Source organism: Myotis davidii, unplaced genomic scaffold, assembly GCF_000327345.1.
Source record: "Myotis davidii unplaced genomic scaffold, ASM32734v1 scaffold18, whole genome shotgun sequence".
In the NCBI taxonomy this organism is placed as follows: Eukaryota; Metazoa; Chordata; class Mammalia; order Chiroptera; family Vespertilionidae; genus Myotis; species Myotis davidii.
In genome coordinates this window covers 1,655,983-1,672,525 of record NW_006292696.1, presented here as the reverse complement: position 1 = coordinate 1,672,525, position 16,543 = coordinate 1,655,983, and the positions used below count along the sequence as shown (strand labels likewise).

The 16,543-nt window shown below is 44.5% G+C and overlaps 1 protein-coding gene and 1 pseudogene across 2 annotated transcripts; one reads left to right on the top strand and one right to left on the bottom strand.

Annotated features, from left to right (window-relative positions):
- Nucleotides 1-2,807: 2,807 nt before the first annotated feature.
- LOC102767687 lies at nucleotides 2,808-4,049 on the bottom strand (annotated as a pseudogene).
- Nucleotides 4,050-4,888: 839 nt separating this feature from the next.
- RPS14 (ribosomal protein S14) lies at nucleotides 4,889-10,295 on the top strand. Of its 2 annotated transcripts, none has more exons than XM_006766252.2 (5): nucleotides 4,889-4,995; nucleotides 6,378-6,528; nucleotides 7,423-7,584; nucleotides 8,986-9,062; nucleotides 10,177-10,295. In XM_006766252.2, exons 2-5 carry the CDS (start codon nucleotides 6,380-6,382, stop codon nucleotides 10,242-10,244), a joined length of 456 nt encoding a protein of 151 aa, XP_006766315.1. In that variant the 5' UTR covers nucleotides 4,889-4,995; nucleotides 6,378-6,379; the 3' UTR covers nucleotides 10,245-10,295. The 2 variants fall into 2 exon arrangements, with proteins under 2 accessions (XP_006766315.1, XP_006766316.1); XM_006766253.2 differs by lacking the exon at nucleotides 4,889-4,995 and adding an exon at nucleotides 5,062-5,199.
- The last annotated feature ends 6,248 nt before the right edge of the window (nucleotides 10,296-16,543 follow it).

Genomic DNA, 16,543 nt, shown 5'->3' with positions numbered 1-16,543 from the left:
TGATAGATGTGTATATGTTGTCACTTTGTTGTTCATAATTTTTATCTTTACCTTTTTCTTCTTCTTCCATTTCTTAAAGAATACCTTTCAGCATTTCATATAATACTGATTTGCTGTCTTAGTTCTTGGTCATTTCAATATTCACATGGATGACGTTGCCAGCATCTGGTCCCTGCTCTTCTCTAATGATCTTCTCCCCAAGCCCATCTCGGCCAGTCACTCCTATGGTCAATAAGAATATGCTAAATGAATGAATAAACTATGAGAGGTGCCTGACCAGCGTGGCTCAGTGGTTGAGTGTCAACCTCTGAACCAGGAGGTCACGGTTCAATTCCCAGTCAGGGCACATGCCCGGGGTGCAGGCTCGATCCCCAGTGGGCAGTGTGCAGGAGGCAGCCCATCAGTGATTCTCATCACTGATGTTTCTCTCTCCCTCTCCCTTCCTTTCTGAAATCAATAAAAATATACTTTAAAAAACAACAATATGAGGTGATTGTAAATACATTTCCTGTACTCAGTGTTGATAATGTATGGGATGGGGATGGAATGGGGAAAACAGACAGGACAACAGGGAAGTAAGACCCTGCAGAAAGTGGCTCCCACCATTCCTCCAGTCTGACCTTCCATCCCTCTTCCTGCATGCACAGTACCCCCACGGGACTGGCCATGTTTTGATTTCCTTGAACTCTCCAAGTGCCTTCCCACTTCAGGACCTTTGCATTTACTATTTTTTTCCTGCTTAGGCCATTCTTTCCCCCTTCATTTAGCTAATTCCTATTCTGTTTTCAAGTCTGAGTTTAAATGCATCTCAGAGCTTAACACTGAGTAAGTACCCAGTAAAGATATATGTTTCAATATACACTTTAAAAGATTCTGCTATTATCCCATTTTACAGATGAGAAAACTAAGGCCCAGAGAAGTGACAATTTTTTCCCAAGGACCCACAACTAATAACTCTTTGTAAAAATAATAAACATGTTGATTAAATAATCAAAGTGGAGTTTGAAAGCAGTGACTTTAATGGTTTCTGGGATGAAGATAAGACTTTCATGTGGAGAAATTTGTTCTAAGGGAATTGTGTGAATTGCCTTCAGCCATAAGATCAAGCTGTGCTCATTTCACCAGGCCTTTCCTTGCTGAGGCTGAGAGATCTGGAATCCCCCCACAAGACTCCAGTCTCTGCTAACATACCTCCTCTATTGGGGAACTCACTACTTGAGCACAAAGAGCCTTCTTTTTCAAAGAATAAAAATAGACAATTCACAGAAGAAGGCAAATGCTCAAAACAATCCATGAAGAGACGGCTGAGCTTACTAACCATGGAAGAAATACCACAAGGAGATATTTTCAGTTTAGCAGAAATAAAAATTGACATGAACTTTCTGGAGGGCAGTTTAGCAACATATATCTATATGTAAAATCCCTATGCCTTTCAACTTCTGGCAATTTACCCTGAGGAAAAAACAGCACAGGTTGTTCTTGACAGTTTTGTCTATATTTGCAAATTCTGGAAATAACCAAAATATTTAACAATAGAGAACTGGTTAAAAAAATTAGTGCTACAGCTATACAAAAGAATATCATGCAATACAGATTTCTGGTTGCTGACAAGGAAGAGGATTGGGTTGCTAGGGACAGAGCTGCAATGGAGGGTTTTTGTTGGTTTCTTTGTGTACTTTTTGGTAACTTTGCAGTTTTTTATTTTTGTGAATGCATTTAATATTCAAAATAATAAAATTTAAAATATTTGTTTAAAATGTTGCAGGTCTCTAGTAGTTGTTATGGGAAGATGTCCATAATGTTGGATGAAAAAAAAGTTACCAAGTAGCATATAGAATACAATTTCATTTATGTAAGATTGTATATTACAAAAAATTGTATATTACATATTAAAATATAGGAATAGATGTAAGTATAGAAAGTTATTTCTGGATTGATGTTCCAATTTGATAATGGTGGTCTCTCTAGAAGAAAAAATATAGAGATGACTTTTATCTTTTTACATATACTTTTCTGTATTATGTGTATTGTTTGTAATGAGCATGGATTTTTTATCCTATACATACATATACACCTATACATATATATGTACATGCACACATATACATACACACACAAATATATACAACCTACTTCTTAGCCCTTCCACATATCTTATCTGTACATTTTTCTAATCTTTTAAGGTCTTTCAATAGTGTTATTAGAGGGATATATGGAAGTAGCTATTAAACGTATAGGCTTTGAAATCAGAATACCAAATTGGTCATGAATGTGCAATCTCAGTTAAAATTCCTTATCTATAAGTGGGAAATCAAAACAGTATCTATTTGATCATGCTGTGAGGATTAAATGAAGCAATGCATATAAATCACTTATCCCAGGTTGGAATACAATAACAAGCACTGAATAATTTATTTTTTCTTTTAGATATTTGAAATGCAACTTTACTCTGATTCTAAATAAAAAGGAATAGGAATATTCAGTATCAAACAAAGTTTTAACACTGAATATTGTGATGTGACTGTAACAGTCTTATATTTGAAACTCAATAAGGAAACCCTAGCCAGGTAGCTCAATTGGTTAAAGCATTCTCCAGATATGCCAAGGTTGTGGGTTCGATCCCTGGTCAGGGCACATACAAGAATCAACCAATGAGTGGATAAAGAAGCAGAACAACAGAGCGATGTTTCTCTTTCTTTCTTTTTCTCTCTAAAATCAATTTTTAAAAAAGCAAGGAAACAACTGTGTTCTAAAACAGCTAAATATGCAAGCCCCCAAAATGAAGTTATTTTTCTAACGGCCACATTTGCTCTGAGAGCCCATTCATCTCCTTCAGCATCCCAAAGATCAAGCACATGTTCTGCTTAGCTATATAATGAAGCGGCAAACACGCTGCACCACTGACATCGCAGGACAGTTGCCCATAAAACTAGATTTCTGATGCTGAGCCCCAACTTCACCTTCTCACAGGTCGTCATCCTCATTCATCAGAGCAGTGGTCTGAGTAACCTCTAGATCAGGGGTGGGGAACCTTTTTTCTGCCAAAGACCATTTGGATATTTATAACATTACTAGAGGCCCAGTACATGAATTAGTGTACAGGTGGGGTCCAGCCTGCCCCCTATCGCTGTGGGGGGACACAGGAAGTTGGCTGGCTCGCCCCAGCCCTGATCGGGGGTGGGTGGGGCCAATTGGGATGGGGCTGGCTGGGTGGAGGGGCCACGGGTGGGTGGCTGGCCAGCCCTGTCCCCTAGTCAAACTCCCCGGGGAGGGGATAATTTGCATATTAGCCTTTTATTACATAGGATTCTCGGGCCATACACAATTATTAACTTAGAAATCAGCCTGCTACAGTTAGTCACACTTTTAATGAACTCACCCCTAATGCCTTGGCAGGCCCAGACCAAATGATTTCGTGGGCCTTATGGGTCCATGGGCCGGATGTTCCCCAGCCCTGTTCTAGGTTATGCTCAAACTGTGCTCCCAAAGCTGGGTCCATGACAACCTCTGGTGGGACAGGAGCAGGCATGGCAACAAATGCCAAAGTTAGAGTCTCCAATTAGTTTTCTAGCAAGTCAGAGGAAGGATTTTTCAAAGTTGTATTTTTTTTTTTTTGGCAGAAATGTCGTACTAATGAAGATTCTTCTTTCAGTGGAAGACAACTGATTTTGCCTTAACATCTACTTGGTTGCCTCACAACATGATGGGGATGTTTCCACACATTCCTATCAGATTTCTATGCCAGTTAGGCACATTCTTGTAAGTAACTCTGGAAGTTACAGCAAAGATTATAATGGCACACTGGACTGGATGTAAGAGCCATCTCTTTGTCCACCAAGTTTCTCCTAACCAGCTGTATCCCATACACTGACCTTAATAGACCCTCTGTTGGTGTGGAACAGGAGGGAATGGACCTCAGCTCCCAAGGTAGCTACATACTTCTCAAATTCATTCGTCAGATAAGGTTTCACGAATGTAGTTTTTCCTGTTCCACCATCTTCAACCAATACAAGTTTGAACTGAACTTGAAGCTCTCCTTGGACAGCCATTTGATGTCCTCCCGGGCCCCTGACTCTGGATAATTTATTCTTATTGTGTCCGGTACATAGTACGCCAAACTCTGATTGCCTGTTTTTTAATTGTCTTTAAATATATTTTTTATTGATTTCAGAGAGAAAGGGAGAGGGAGAGAGAGATAGAAACATCAATGATGAGAGAGAATCATTGATAGGCTGCCTCCTGCACGCCCCCTCCTGGGGATGAGCCTGCAACCTGGACGTGTGCCCTTGATCAGAATCAAACCTGGGACCCTTCAGTCCGCAGGCCGACGCTCTATCCACTGAGCCAAACCAGCAAGGGCTGTTTTTTAATTTTTAATTGAATTTATTAGAGTGACACTGGTTAATAAAACCATATAGATTTCCAGTATACAACTCTATAACATCACCTGCATACTGCACTGTGCACTCACCACCCAAAGTCAAGTCTCTTTCTGCCACCATTTATTCCCCCTCAGCCCTCTTCCATCTCCCCTGGCAAGCACCAAACTTTTGTCTATGAGGTTTTTTTGTTAGCTTGTTTTTGCTTAATCTCTTCATTGCCCGTTTTATTTTTGTTGTTCCCCTCCACGCCACTAGGTGCGCTGCGCCCCCAGGCTGACCAGGCCCGGGGTCAGAACGGCGGAAGTCTTCTAGCCGGGGCGACTGCCATCTTAAAACACAGGCCTGCCTCTCTCGGCAGATGTGGCTGCACGGTGCAGTCTGAGACCGGCCCGCTGCCGGCTACACCCAACCCCTTACCTCCTTTAGAACTCGCTTAAGTAAACCGTCTTTTCGCGGGCGCGTCTTAATCTCCTCGGGAGTGCCGAAGGCGGTGTCTTCCGGGAGGCCTCGCCCGGTGACCTCAGACGTACACTTCCGGGAACGCTAACGTGACCTGTAGTCCCGCCCTCTCCCATCTCTCTTTCCGGTGGCGGAGTCTGGACGAGACACGCAGGTAAGAGGCCTGGGCAAGGACAATCTGGTGGCATCCTGTGGCAAGGGGGTCCAGCGGGGCCGGGGGCGCGCGTCCGGGGCCTTTCCGCGGAAGCCGGGCCAGGTTTCGGGCGAGAAGAGCGCGACCGGCCGACCCCAGTCACAGGTTCTCGCCTCGTCTTGGGGAGCGGAGGTCTTGCTTCAGAGAGGAGCCGGTGACGTGGGGGTGCGTGAGGGTCCCGCGTTCCAGGCCTTGGCCCCGCATATGACCACTGCTACGTTTAAGCGACCGCGCGGCGTGGTTGGGAGGGAGCGGGGATCTAGTCTGATGTGGGCTCCCGCCTTGACCCCGCCAGCTTCTTTCTGGGCGGTCGCAGGCCAGGCGCCTCAACTCTAACTTGTTAACTGTTTAGAAAATAGTAATTGTCGCGCTGATCCCACGGGGTTGTAGTGAGGATTTAAAGAGGGAATGCAGGGAAAACGGCCCTGTGATGGGTGTTGCTAAGGCTGGGGGACGGCTACGTCGGGCACGTTGCAAGTTCTGGGCGCGCAGGACAAGGCCTCTGAAAACCAGAAATTGGGGTTAGGGCAGGGGTGGGCAACCCCCTGGCACGCGTGCCAAACATAGCACGCCAGTAACTTTTGCTGGCACTCGAAACCTTCATAATCTTCCATTTGCAATTTTTTTCTTAATATCGACTTTTTTATTTCAGTGTACATGTATACATGAAAAAATAAATGTATTTTTCATCATCATATACTGTGTTTTTGTCGCTCGAATGAATTTTTATTATTTCTTCAAGGTTCTTCACATACGTACACCTTAAGAGATACCAAGTAGGCGTAACATGTTCTCAAAAAATTAGAGCTGGCGCGCGGAAGAATTTTGAGTCAGATTTTGCTGGTTTTGGCACGCACTCACAAAAATGTTGCCCACCCCTGGGTTAGGGACTGCACACCAGCGTTGGCTGAGCACCTGCCTGTTAATCCTAAAAACGGGTGGGGGTGGGACTCAAGTTTTGTCAGGGCTGGTGGGGAGCGGCCACACTGGGTTTCCCGCTAAGACGCACTTGGGAATCCTGTTGCCAGAGTGTTCACAGCTACCCTGGGACCCCTTGCAGGACCTTTGATCCTGTGCAGAACGTCCACGGAGACCCTGGTCCACACCGAAAGGTGCCTGGCATGTGCCATTCATTACCACCTAGGCCACCTCGATAAGGATTAGTATTGGCACTACCTCCGCAGTGCAGTTACTGGACCAGTAAAATAGGCTGGTGCTTTTTTATGTATTAACTTTGTAAACCAAAAGAATAAGTAAATGCTAGGAGCTTTTTGAACCCAGGGACATAATAGCCAGGGGAAAAGGGTTCTGTTAACTTGAGGATTCTTTGGATTTCCTTTCAGAAATGGCACCTCGCAAGGGGAAGGAAAAGAAGGAAGAACAGGTCATCAGCCTCGGGCCTCAGGTGGCTGAAGGAGAAAATGTATTTGGTGTCTGCCACATCTTTGCATCCTTCAATGACACTTTCGTCCATGTCACGGATCTTTCTGGCAAGTGAGTATCTGGGTGGAGAGGTGCAGGACCCAACTAATAATAAGCAAGCGGTTGGGGGAAGACATGACCTGGAACTGGGTGGCACTTTAAGGGGGTTTCTTAAAATAACTTTAACTTTCTGTTTTCTGTTTGTGGCAAGTGCTGAGAAGCAAAAAGGTGTTGGGGATGGGTTGGTGGTAAAGTGTAATTTAGCTGCTAGAATGTTCAGCCCTAACCAGTTTGGCTCAATGGATAGAGCGTCGGCCTGCGGACTCAAGGGTCCCAGGTTCGATTCCGGTCAAGGGCATGTACCTTGGTTCCGGGCACATACCCAGTAGGGAGTGTGCAGGAGGCAACTGATTGATGTTTCTAACTCTATCCCTCTCCCTTCCTCTAAAAAATCAATAAAAAAATATTTATTTTTTTAAAAAAGAAGAATGTTCAGATAAGGAAGCATGCTTGGTTGGTAATTTCCCAGGCACTGGAGCTAGAAGAGAGGAGATGCTTTGTTTATGGCCTTACAGTGTGGTGGTCATTGAATCTTCAGTCTCTGGGTAAAGGCAGTGGTGGACTGAAAGGGAGCCCTGGATACAGGTTCTGGCTGCCATTAGCAAATTTTTGTGATTTGTGAACTTGCTCAAATTCTGAGTTTGGTTTCTGCATATGTAAAATGAGGTTAATAGTGCCCACCTCAATTGGGAGAATGAAATGCAAAAGTAAGTCAATATATAGTTTAATATAGAGTTTAGTGGAACTTGAGACTGCCCATGAAAGCCCTCACGGCCTTCTCAAAGCCTAGCATGCATGACCTCCATCCTCTGCTGTACCCAGCCGTGGCGCTCTTGACTCATTAGGACATGACACTCTGAGTCCTTGTTGGATGAGAAAGAAATGACCCTGTGCTTTTTGTCCCAGGGAAACCATCTGCCGTGTGACTGGTGGGATGAAGGTGAAGGCTGACCGAGATGAGTCCTCTCCATATGCTGCCATGTTGGCTGCCCAGGATGTGGCCCAGAGGTGCAAGGAGCTGGGCATCACTGCTCTTCACATAAAACTCCGGGCCACAGGAGGAAATAGGTAAGGCTGAGGCTGAGAGGTAAGACCCCTGGGCTTGGGTGCCAGAACACCTGGATTTGAGACTTGGTTTTCTTTTGTGACCCTGCACAAGACATCTTGTGTATATATGTAATTAATAATTGGTTCCTGTGTACTGTGCACTCACTCTCCCAGCCCAATTTACTGTATTTATGAAGCACTCACTGCATACCAGATTCTCTGTTTTAGCTGTTAGAAGAGGGTGATGGGGGGAAAGTAGATGGTCTCTACCCTCTTGTGTGGCACATTGGCTGTTGCAGTCAGACTTTAAACAACATGGGGGGGGTGTTTTCTGTTTGTGGCAAGTGCTGAGAAGCAAAAAGGTTTTGGGGATGGGTTGGTGGTAAAGTGTAATTTAGCTGCTAGAAAAAGGTCCTAAGATGGGAATGAACTTGGCACATCTGAGGGAGAGTGGTGTGAAGTGTAATCAGAGAGGTTCTGTTGGGACTGGGGGTAGCGAGGATAAATACTCTAATGGTAATGACCAATGGGATTGGGTTGTTTATTTTTTAATTTTATTATTTTTTTAATCAGGGAGAGAGAGAAACATCAGTGATGAGAGAATCATTGATTGGCTGCCTCCTGCAGGCCCCCTGCTGGGGATCGAGCCCGAAACCTGGGCATGTGTCCTTGACCGAAATCGAACCCGGGACCTTTCAGTCTGCAGGCCGATGCTCTATCCACGGAGCCAAACTGGCTAGGGTGGGATTGGGTTTTTTAATTTTTTAAATTCTATTATTTTTTAAAAATTTTATTTTTATTGATTTCAGAGGAAGGGAGAGGGAGAGATAGAAACATCAATGATGAGAGAGAATCATTGGCTGCCTCCTGCATGCCCCCTACCGGGGATCAAGCCCTGCAACGTGGGCATATGTCCTTAACGGGAATCGAACCCGGAACCCTTCTGTCCATAGGCTGAAGCTCTGTCCACTGAGCCAAACCAGCTAAGGCGGGATTGGGTTTTTTAAAGATGACTGCTGTGTAGGCAGTAACCAGACAGGAAGTTATTAAACTGGTCCAGTGGAGAGATGGTAGTGTCTTGGGTGGGTGGAGTAGTTGGAAATGGACAGATCACTGAAGAAGACAGAATTCTTCGAGCATGTAGGTGAAAGGGAGGGGCGGTGCTTTAAATAGGCTGCAGGTAGAACAGGGTGTAAACTGACCCAGTGGCCTAATCTGGCCTGCCACTGTTTTTTGTATGGTCTGTGGACTGAGAATATTTTTTATGTTTTTAGTACTTTTTTTTAGTTTGTCATAAACTTGTAAGTGGCCCACTAAGTCTAAAATATTTACTGTCTAGCCCTTTAAGGAAAATTTGCAGGTCTCTGAACTAGAGGGTTGTGAGATCTTAGAATCCTGAATGACTAGGTCTTCATTTCCTAGGACCAAGACCCCTGGACCAGGAGCCCAGTCAGCTCTAAGAGCCCTTGCCCGCTCGGGAATGAAGATCGGACGGATTGGTAAGTGCCCTCCTGGAGCTAATGCTTGGATATGCTTTGAAGCATTGACTCCAGAAAGCATATGGTGTTCCCAATGGATATAGGGCTTGGTATGATGACTGTTGGCAGTTAGGTTTGTTAATGCAGAGCGTGAGAGGTGCCACGTGATAAATCTCTGAACCTCTGACGGACAGTGGCTGGTGGAACTAAGAGGAGAGGAATTATCCTTGTCTTTACAGTGTTCTCAAGGGGGTTACTACTGGCATTTTGTTTGGGCTGCCTCCTGTGGGTCTTTGCCTACTACAGGCAAAATTTCCTTTATTGTACTTCGCTTTATTATGCTTCATGGATGTGTTTTGTACAAATTAAAGGTTTTGGGCAGCCCTGCATTAAGCAAGTATATCAGTGCCATTTCTACAACAGTCTCATGTGATGGTTACCAGTTTTTAGCAATAATACAATTTTTGAGGTATGTACATTTATTTTTAGACAACTGCTGCACACTTATGGTACCTATGTTTACACAACATAGTGTGTAAAATAATTGTGTGACTCACTTTATTGGAGTCATCTGGAACTGAACCTGCAATATCTCCAGGGTATGCCTGTAACTATCAGTAGGACATACCAGTGATTGTGACAAAAATGAATGCAGAGGGCAGCAATTCCCATGGTTGAGAATCCCAGCAAGTTCCCTACATTTGTGTAGCCATACGTGTTAGCCCTTCTGTATTGTTTCTGTGCACTTGATGGCAATGTGTACTGATTCCTCAGTCCAGCCTTCGCTTTAAAATTTTTTTCCCCCTGAATATTTTCAACCTTTTAAATATTGAAAAGGAGATAGTCTTCAGTTACACTGGGCTAGGTGTCAAGAACCTGGATTTTGCCGCCTGCTTCTGACAGGCTCTGCAAGTTGTGTGCCCTTTCTGAGCCTCAGCTTCCCTTTCTCGAAAGTGAGTTCAAACCACTTCAGAAATTTTGAGGATGAGGCAGCTCCATGGCCATCTGTTATATACTGAGGACTCATTGGGGAGCAGCAGGATCCACTACTGATCCATTACAGCACTGGCCTAGAGAGGCCTGGACCTCTTCCCATTCAGCTCTAGGCAATGATGTTTTCTGTTCCTCCCCACAGAGGATGTCACTCCCATCCCCTCCGACAGCACCCGCAGAAAGGGGGGTCGCCGTGGTCGCCGTCTGTGAACAGGACTCCTCAAATTATTTTCTGTTAATAAATTGCCTTTGTGACCGCTATTTTGACTCCAGTGGTCTCCTTCATGTTGGGTCCACACCTCAGGGAAGTTTAATTCTTTTCTCTATCTGCATTTAACCAGGGTGTGGGGCTGACTTGAGATCACAGGTGCAGAGCTAAATCAGCAGGTAAATACTGCTTCAGAGGACATAACCTATCACACAGGAACACAGGAGGGTTTGATTCAGCCCCTTCATGGGTCAGTGGGTGAGCCTGCGTTCTGCGAACTGGCTTCCTGGGAGGACGCACCTAAGAGGTGGGGAGATGTTGGTGCTACAGTTGAGTCTTTTGTACTCTGCCTGGGCATTATTACCTCAGTCACCTAAAGCAGATGAAGTCCTTAGAGACCTTGTTTAGAAGGTGGCGATCTTGGTTCCAAAAACGGCCCTTAAAGAACCGGAGTGGAAACTGTTGAGCCAAGTGTAGCCTGAGCAGAAGAGGAGCCTTCCAGACGGAGCCATATATAAACACGTGTGGGTGTAGACTCGCCCTCCCATACCTTATGTGCAAAATTGGTAGCTCGCTCTATTGCATCTTTTCTCACTTGGCAGATCTTAAAGATTGTTCCACATCAGTACATAAAGATTCAGCCACTCCACAAATACACACCAAAGCCCTATTTTCATCGGCAATGAAAAAGATAAAAGTTTTGCCTTCCGTAAGCTTGTATCCAGCTCCAAGGACCCAGTAATGCCAGATGGTACTGAGTGTTCTGCAAGGGATTGTCATAGGGCCCTGTGATGGTGATTGTTCAACCAATGGCTTATTGGAGGAGGTAGGAAAGCGACATGTTTTCAAGGTTCATCGGGACTTCACTCCTTTTTATTGCTGAATAATGTCCCATTGTCTGGACACACAGGCCACATTCTTCATACAACTTCCCACTTGGAAGAGCCATGGCCTACCCCTGGCTCCTACCAACTTACCTTAATGAACAAGTCAACCTTTTTGGATTTTCTAAATCTTAAAAATAAATGTGATTACTACCCAAATGAGCCCATGCTAATGTGATTTTTGTAAATGAAGTTACAAATATAAAAATTCCAAATAATATAGATATTCCTCTTTCCTGTACTTTAAAATTAATTTTTCCTCCCATTGAGTGTGGGCTGCACTTGGTGACTCCTTTTCCAGAGACTAGAACCTGGAAGAGGGAAAATGCTAGCTTTGCTTTGGAGAGACCTTAAACTATTATTAAAGTTGACAGTATTTGTGATAAATCACGTTGATAGGATGAAATGAGAACACTTCATCTCTGCAATATTTCTGAAAACCCATAACCCAATTCGAGGACATTGTACAAAACTAAAATCGTCAAAAGTCATGAAAAATAAGTACAGAGAAGAGCAGAGGAGCTTAAGGAGACATAACAATATAGTGGATCCTGGACTAGAGAGAGGGCATTCATGTAAAAAAAAAAAAAAAATCTAGCCCTGGCTGGTGTGGCTCAGGTGTTGAGCACATCCCATGCAAAGAAAAGTCAGGGTACATACCCAGGTTGGGGGTTTGGTCCCCAGTAGGTGCTGTGCAGGAGGCAGCCGATTGATGTTTCTCGTTTGATGTACCTCTCCCTCTCAAAAAAATCAATTAAAATATTTTAAAATATATAAATAAGAACTGGAGTCCAGTTAGTAGGCTCTTGATTTTGACAAGTGTACATGGTAACAAGATGTTAACATTACAGGAAACTGGATGAGTGGCATATAGAAGCTTCACTTCGGGGTAAATTTAAAGTAATCCTAAAATAGACAGGAAAAAAAAATGAGGGTGCTTTCCTACTGTCAGCTGGTTTCTAAGGCAGGATGTGGTGCACAGACCCTCAAGAGGTGGACATGCCTGGATGAAAATCCTAGTTCCTCAGCCTCGGACTCATAACTTTCAGGCAAGTTAACTTGACCTCTCAGCCATTACTGAAAATTCCCATGATAATGGCTGCCTCATATGGTATCACAAGAATTAAATAAGATTAAAGTATTTAGCGCAGTGCCTGGCACTGAAGAAGCTGCTATTCTTATGCTTGTTCAGTTCTTATGCCAAGCAGCATGAATGACAGCTGGCCGGATCCTGGTGGGAAAATGCTGGTGGTTGCTAGAGCATTCTTTTTATTTCCTGTGATGGGACTTTGCAACTTGGCCTGCTGTTCCTTGGTAACCAGGGATGCAGTCAGCCAGGTCTTTGAAAGCAGTTCCTTTCAGCGTTTTGTTTTTAAGGTGAGCTAATTTCTGCAGCTCAAGTTGCGATGTAGCAGCCTATTGGCCACTGAGGCGGGCAAGGCAGAACTGAGCTGTTGGCCACCTGAGATTGCAGACCATGGAATCCTAACTTTGGTAGGTGAACCTGATGCCACTGGCTGTAACTGCAACCCAACCAGGTCCTGTGAGATGGCCCCAACTTCTGGCTCTTCCCTCTTACCTGAGCTACAAAACACTCTCCTAACAAGTCTCTTGGTTTCCCCCTGACTTCTGCCTATCCTAGACCCCCCTGCAGCAGGGTAATCTAAAACTAATTGGATCATATCACTCCATCGCAGCTATTTTTATCACTGCCTCACCCTATTGTCTTCACTCTAGAATCCAATCTCTTGCACAAATTGCCAGTGTTTTATCTGGCCCTATCCTACTCTTCTTTTTTTTTTTTTAAATATATTTTATTGATTTTCCACAGAGAGGAAGGAAGAGAGATAGAGAGTTAGAAACATCGATGAGAGAGAAACATCGATCAGCTGCCTCCTGCACATCCCCTACTGGGGACGTGCCCACAACCCAGGCACATGCCCTTGACCGGAATCGAACCTGGGACCCTTCAGTCCGCAGGCTGACGCTCTATCCACTGAGCCAAACCGGTTTCGGCTTTATCCTACTCTTTATCCCTTTGCCCAAGCCAAGCTAGTTCTTTCACTTTTCCAGTTCTCCATGTCTTCATGATTTCTTCCTCCCAGCTTGGTTCTTAGTATCTGCTTCCCCCGCTTGGCCTCCCTGCCTTCTGCTTATTGGCTAGAATCAGTTTTTATCACTTCCAAAGTTGTCTTTTTCTGGTTGCCGCTCAAGGTGCTTCTCCACTGAATTCCCACAGCATCCATACACCTGCATGGCACTACTGGTCACCCTCTGTCCTAATAGCCCATTTCCCTAACCTCTGAACTCTGAGAGGACAGGGAGAATGTCTTGTTTATTGTCTGCTGCCCCAGCACCAGCCCAGTCTGCAAAGTTTGGGTTTGATGAATCATTGAAAGAATGGATGAATGGGCTTCCATCTTCTATAGTTAACTAGATTGTTTGCAGGTCCTTTCTAGATACTGGATAAATTAAAACAGACGTGTTCTTGGGCTCCAAAGAAGTAAAGAAACCTTCCCCCCACCCTCCTCCCTCCCAAAGCATTAAAGAAATGAGGAAGAAAAGGACACCAAGATGAAATGGGTTAGGGAACAGAGAGCTATAGGCAAAGAAGGCTGGGGTAGCCACTAGGGCAGATACAAGAATCAAGGCCAGGAGGTTAAACTTAAGCTCTGTTCCTAGCTCCAAGGTGAGGGAGCTGAACTTGGCCTTCACAGTAAACAAAATCCTCAGTTTCTGGGCTAATGTCCCAGGTAGGAGTGTTCCTGGGCTCTTGGCAGAAACAAAAGCAAATCTCTGGAGAAAACCATCTACATTTGAGGCCTTGCAGCTGTTTCTGCTTGTTCACCTTCATTGAACTTTGTGATGATGTGGCTTTCTGTCGTCCAGGAGGGTCAGAAGACCTTGGCCCAGATGTGTGATATTCTTAACACTGAGCCCACCTGATAAATGTCTCTGTGTCCAGTGGTTCTCAACCTTGAGGATGCATCAGCCACAGATTCGGTAGATATGGCACGGAGGCCTGAGGATTTGCCTTTCTCACAAGTTCTTAGGTAGTGCTGATCTCTGGTCTGGAGGCCACACTTTGAGAACCACTGGACTTGTCTGTTCAGGTCACTGCTGCATCTTGGCACTGGTAACAGTGTGTAAGTTATAGCCCTCTGTAAATATTTGTTGTCTCAAATCTCAGGCATTTATTTTAATTGCTTTGAGGTAAGCACTGTTATCCACATTTTACATATGGGGAAAGTGTCAGAGAAGTTAAGTGACTTGTGCTGGGACACATAGCTAGAAACAGGCAGAGCTGAGATTCACACCTGCGTTTGTCTGTAACCACAGATTATGCCAGTAATCACTGCTCTGTCATAGCTCTGACAGGTTGCATGGAATTCAGTGCAGTGAGGCTGGCAAGGGGGCGGGGTGAAGGCAGAGGAAGAGGAGGATCTTCCCTGTCCTGTGTCTCTGCAGAGGGTTGGGCAGTAGGTGGCAGCAGAGTGCTGCTCCTGACGCTCGCCCAGCTGCTGCAGGAACCGCTGCAGTCAGACCACCAGGTGGTGGCGGGTTCTGACAAAGCTCCTGGGATGGGGGAGGCATCTGTTCTGCTATCATGACCTCTGAGGGCCTCAGTTTCCCCATCTTTACACAGAGGAAATTGTATCTCTATTATCTCCAAAGAGCCCTTGCAGCTCAGATACCATCTAAAGGAGACAGGTGGCCACTAAAATCCAAATGCCCCCAAATCAAATATAAGATTTCTCTTTTCCCCACCCTGGAAAAACAAAACGCCCCCACCACCGCAACGAAAAAACACACAAAGAAAACAAACACACTCCACTACAAAACCCCACCATAATAGCCCTATTTAAAATAAGTATAATGGCCCTAACCGGTTGCTCAGTGGATAGAGCTTTGGCCTGTGGACTAAAAGGTCCCAGGTTAAATTCCGGCCAAGGGCATGTACCTTGGTTGTGGGCCCATACCCAGTAGGAGGTGTGCAGGAGGCAGCTGATTGATGTTTTTCTCTCATCGATGTTTCTCTCTATCCCTCTACCTTCCTCCCTATAAAAAATCAATAAAATATATTTAAAAAATAAAGTAAGAATAATGGCCTGGCCATGTGCCTGGGTTGCAGGCTGGATACCCAGTAGGGGGTGTGGCGGAGGCAGCCAATCAGTGATTCTCTCTCATCATTGATGTTTCTATATCTCTCCCTTTCCCTCTCTGAAATCAATAAGGATATATTTTTACAAAATAAGTATAATGGGATATCACAAAGCTGAGCCACATGTGTAATTTCAGGTTTTCTAGTAGCCATATTTTATTTAACCTAATATATCCAAAATATTTTTATTTAAACAATCAGTATAAAATTATTAAAATATTTTACTTTTTTTGGTACTACATCTTTGAAGTCCAATGTGCATTTTATACTTTCAACACATCTCAATTTGAACTAGCCACATTTTAAGGCTTCAACTGCCACATCTGGCTAGTGGCTGCAGTATTAGACAGCATAGCCCTAGAATATTAACAATTAATGGCAACCATTTATTGAGATAGGTATTGTGCTGAGTGTTTTATATTCATTTTTAACCCTCACAATACCCTGTGAAGTAGGCAAGATTATAGTCTAATTTTTTAAAAAATATATTTTATTGATTTTTTTACAGAGAGGAAGGAAGAGGGATGGAGAGTTAGAAACATCGATGAGAGAGAAACATCTATCAGCTGCCTCCTGCACATCCCCTACTGGGGATGTGCCTGCAACCAAGGTACATGCCCTTGACTGGAATTGAACCCGAGACCTTTCAGTCCCCAGGCCGATGCTCTATCCACTGAGCCAAACCAATTACGGCGATTATAGTCTGATTTTGCAGATGGGGACACTGAGGCTCAGGGAGACTGTGTCTCAGCCCAGATCATAAGCAAGTAAGCAAGAGTCTTGGCTTTGAATTTGGCTCCATCTGCCTTGAGTCTGGACTCTTAATCTTGACATAATCCTGCCTGGATGGTAGTTATAAGGATGTGCAAACTATGGGCCCACTGATTCAAATCCAGGGAATGCAAAAGGCTAGGAGCCAGTAAGCAGGCCTGTGAGAGGGGCAGAAGGTGAGGGCAGGAAATGAGGCCTTGAAGTTTCCATTCTCCAACCCCCAGTTACATGCTTGGCATACAACCAGTGACACTGTCAAGGAGAAATCATGAACTTAGGAAAATCATGTTTGTATGATGAATAACTGAGATTGCAAAAAAAAAAAAAATTCTGGCATCAGGAGAAAATGAAAATTGAGAAATGCACAACAATAAGAATAACCTGCAGGTGAGTGCAGAAGAAGATAGAATGCCAAGGGACAGGGCTAGGCCCAAAGTGTGGAGGCTACAGGGAGGCAAGTTGTAGCTCTACCTCAGGAAAAATG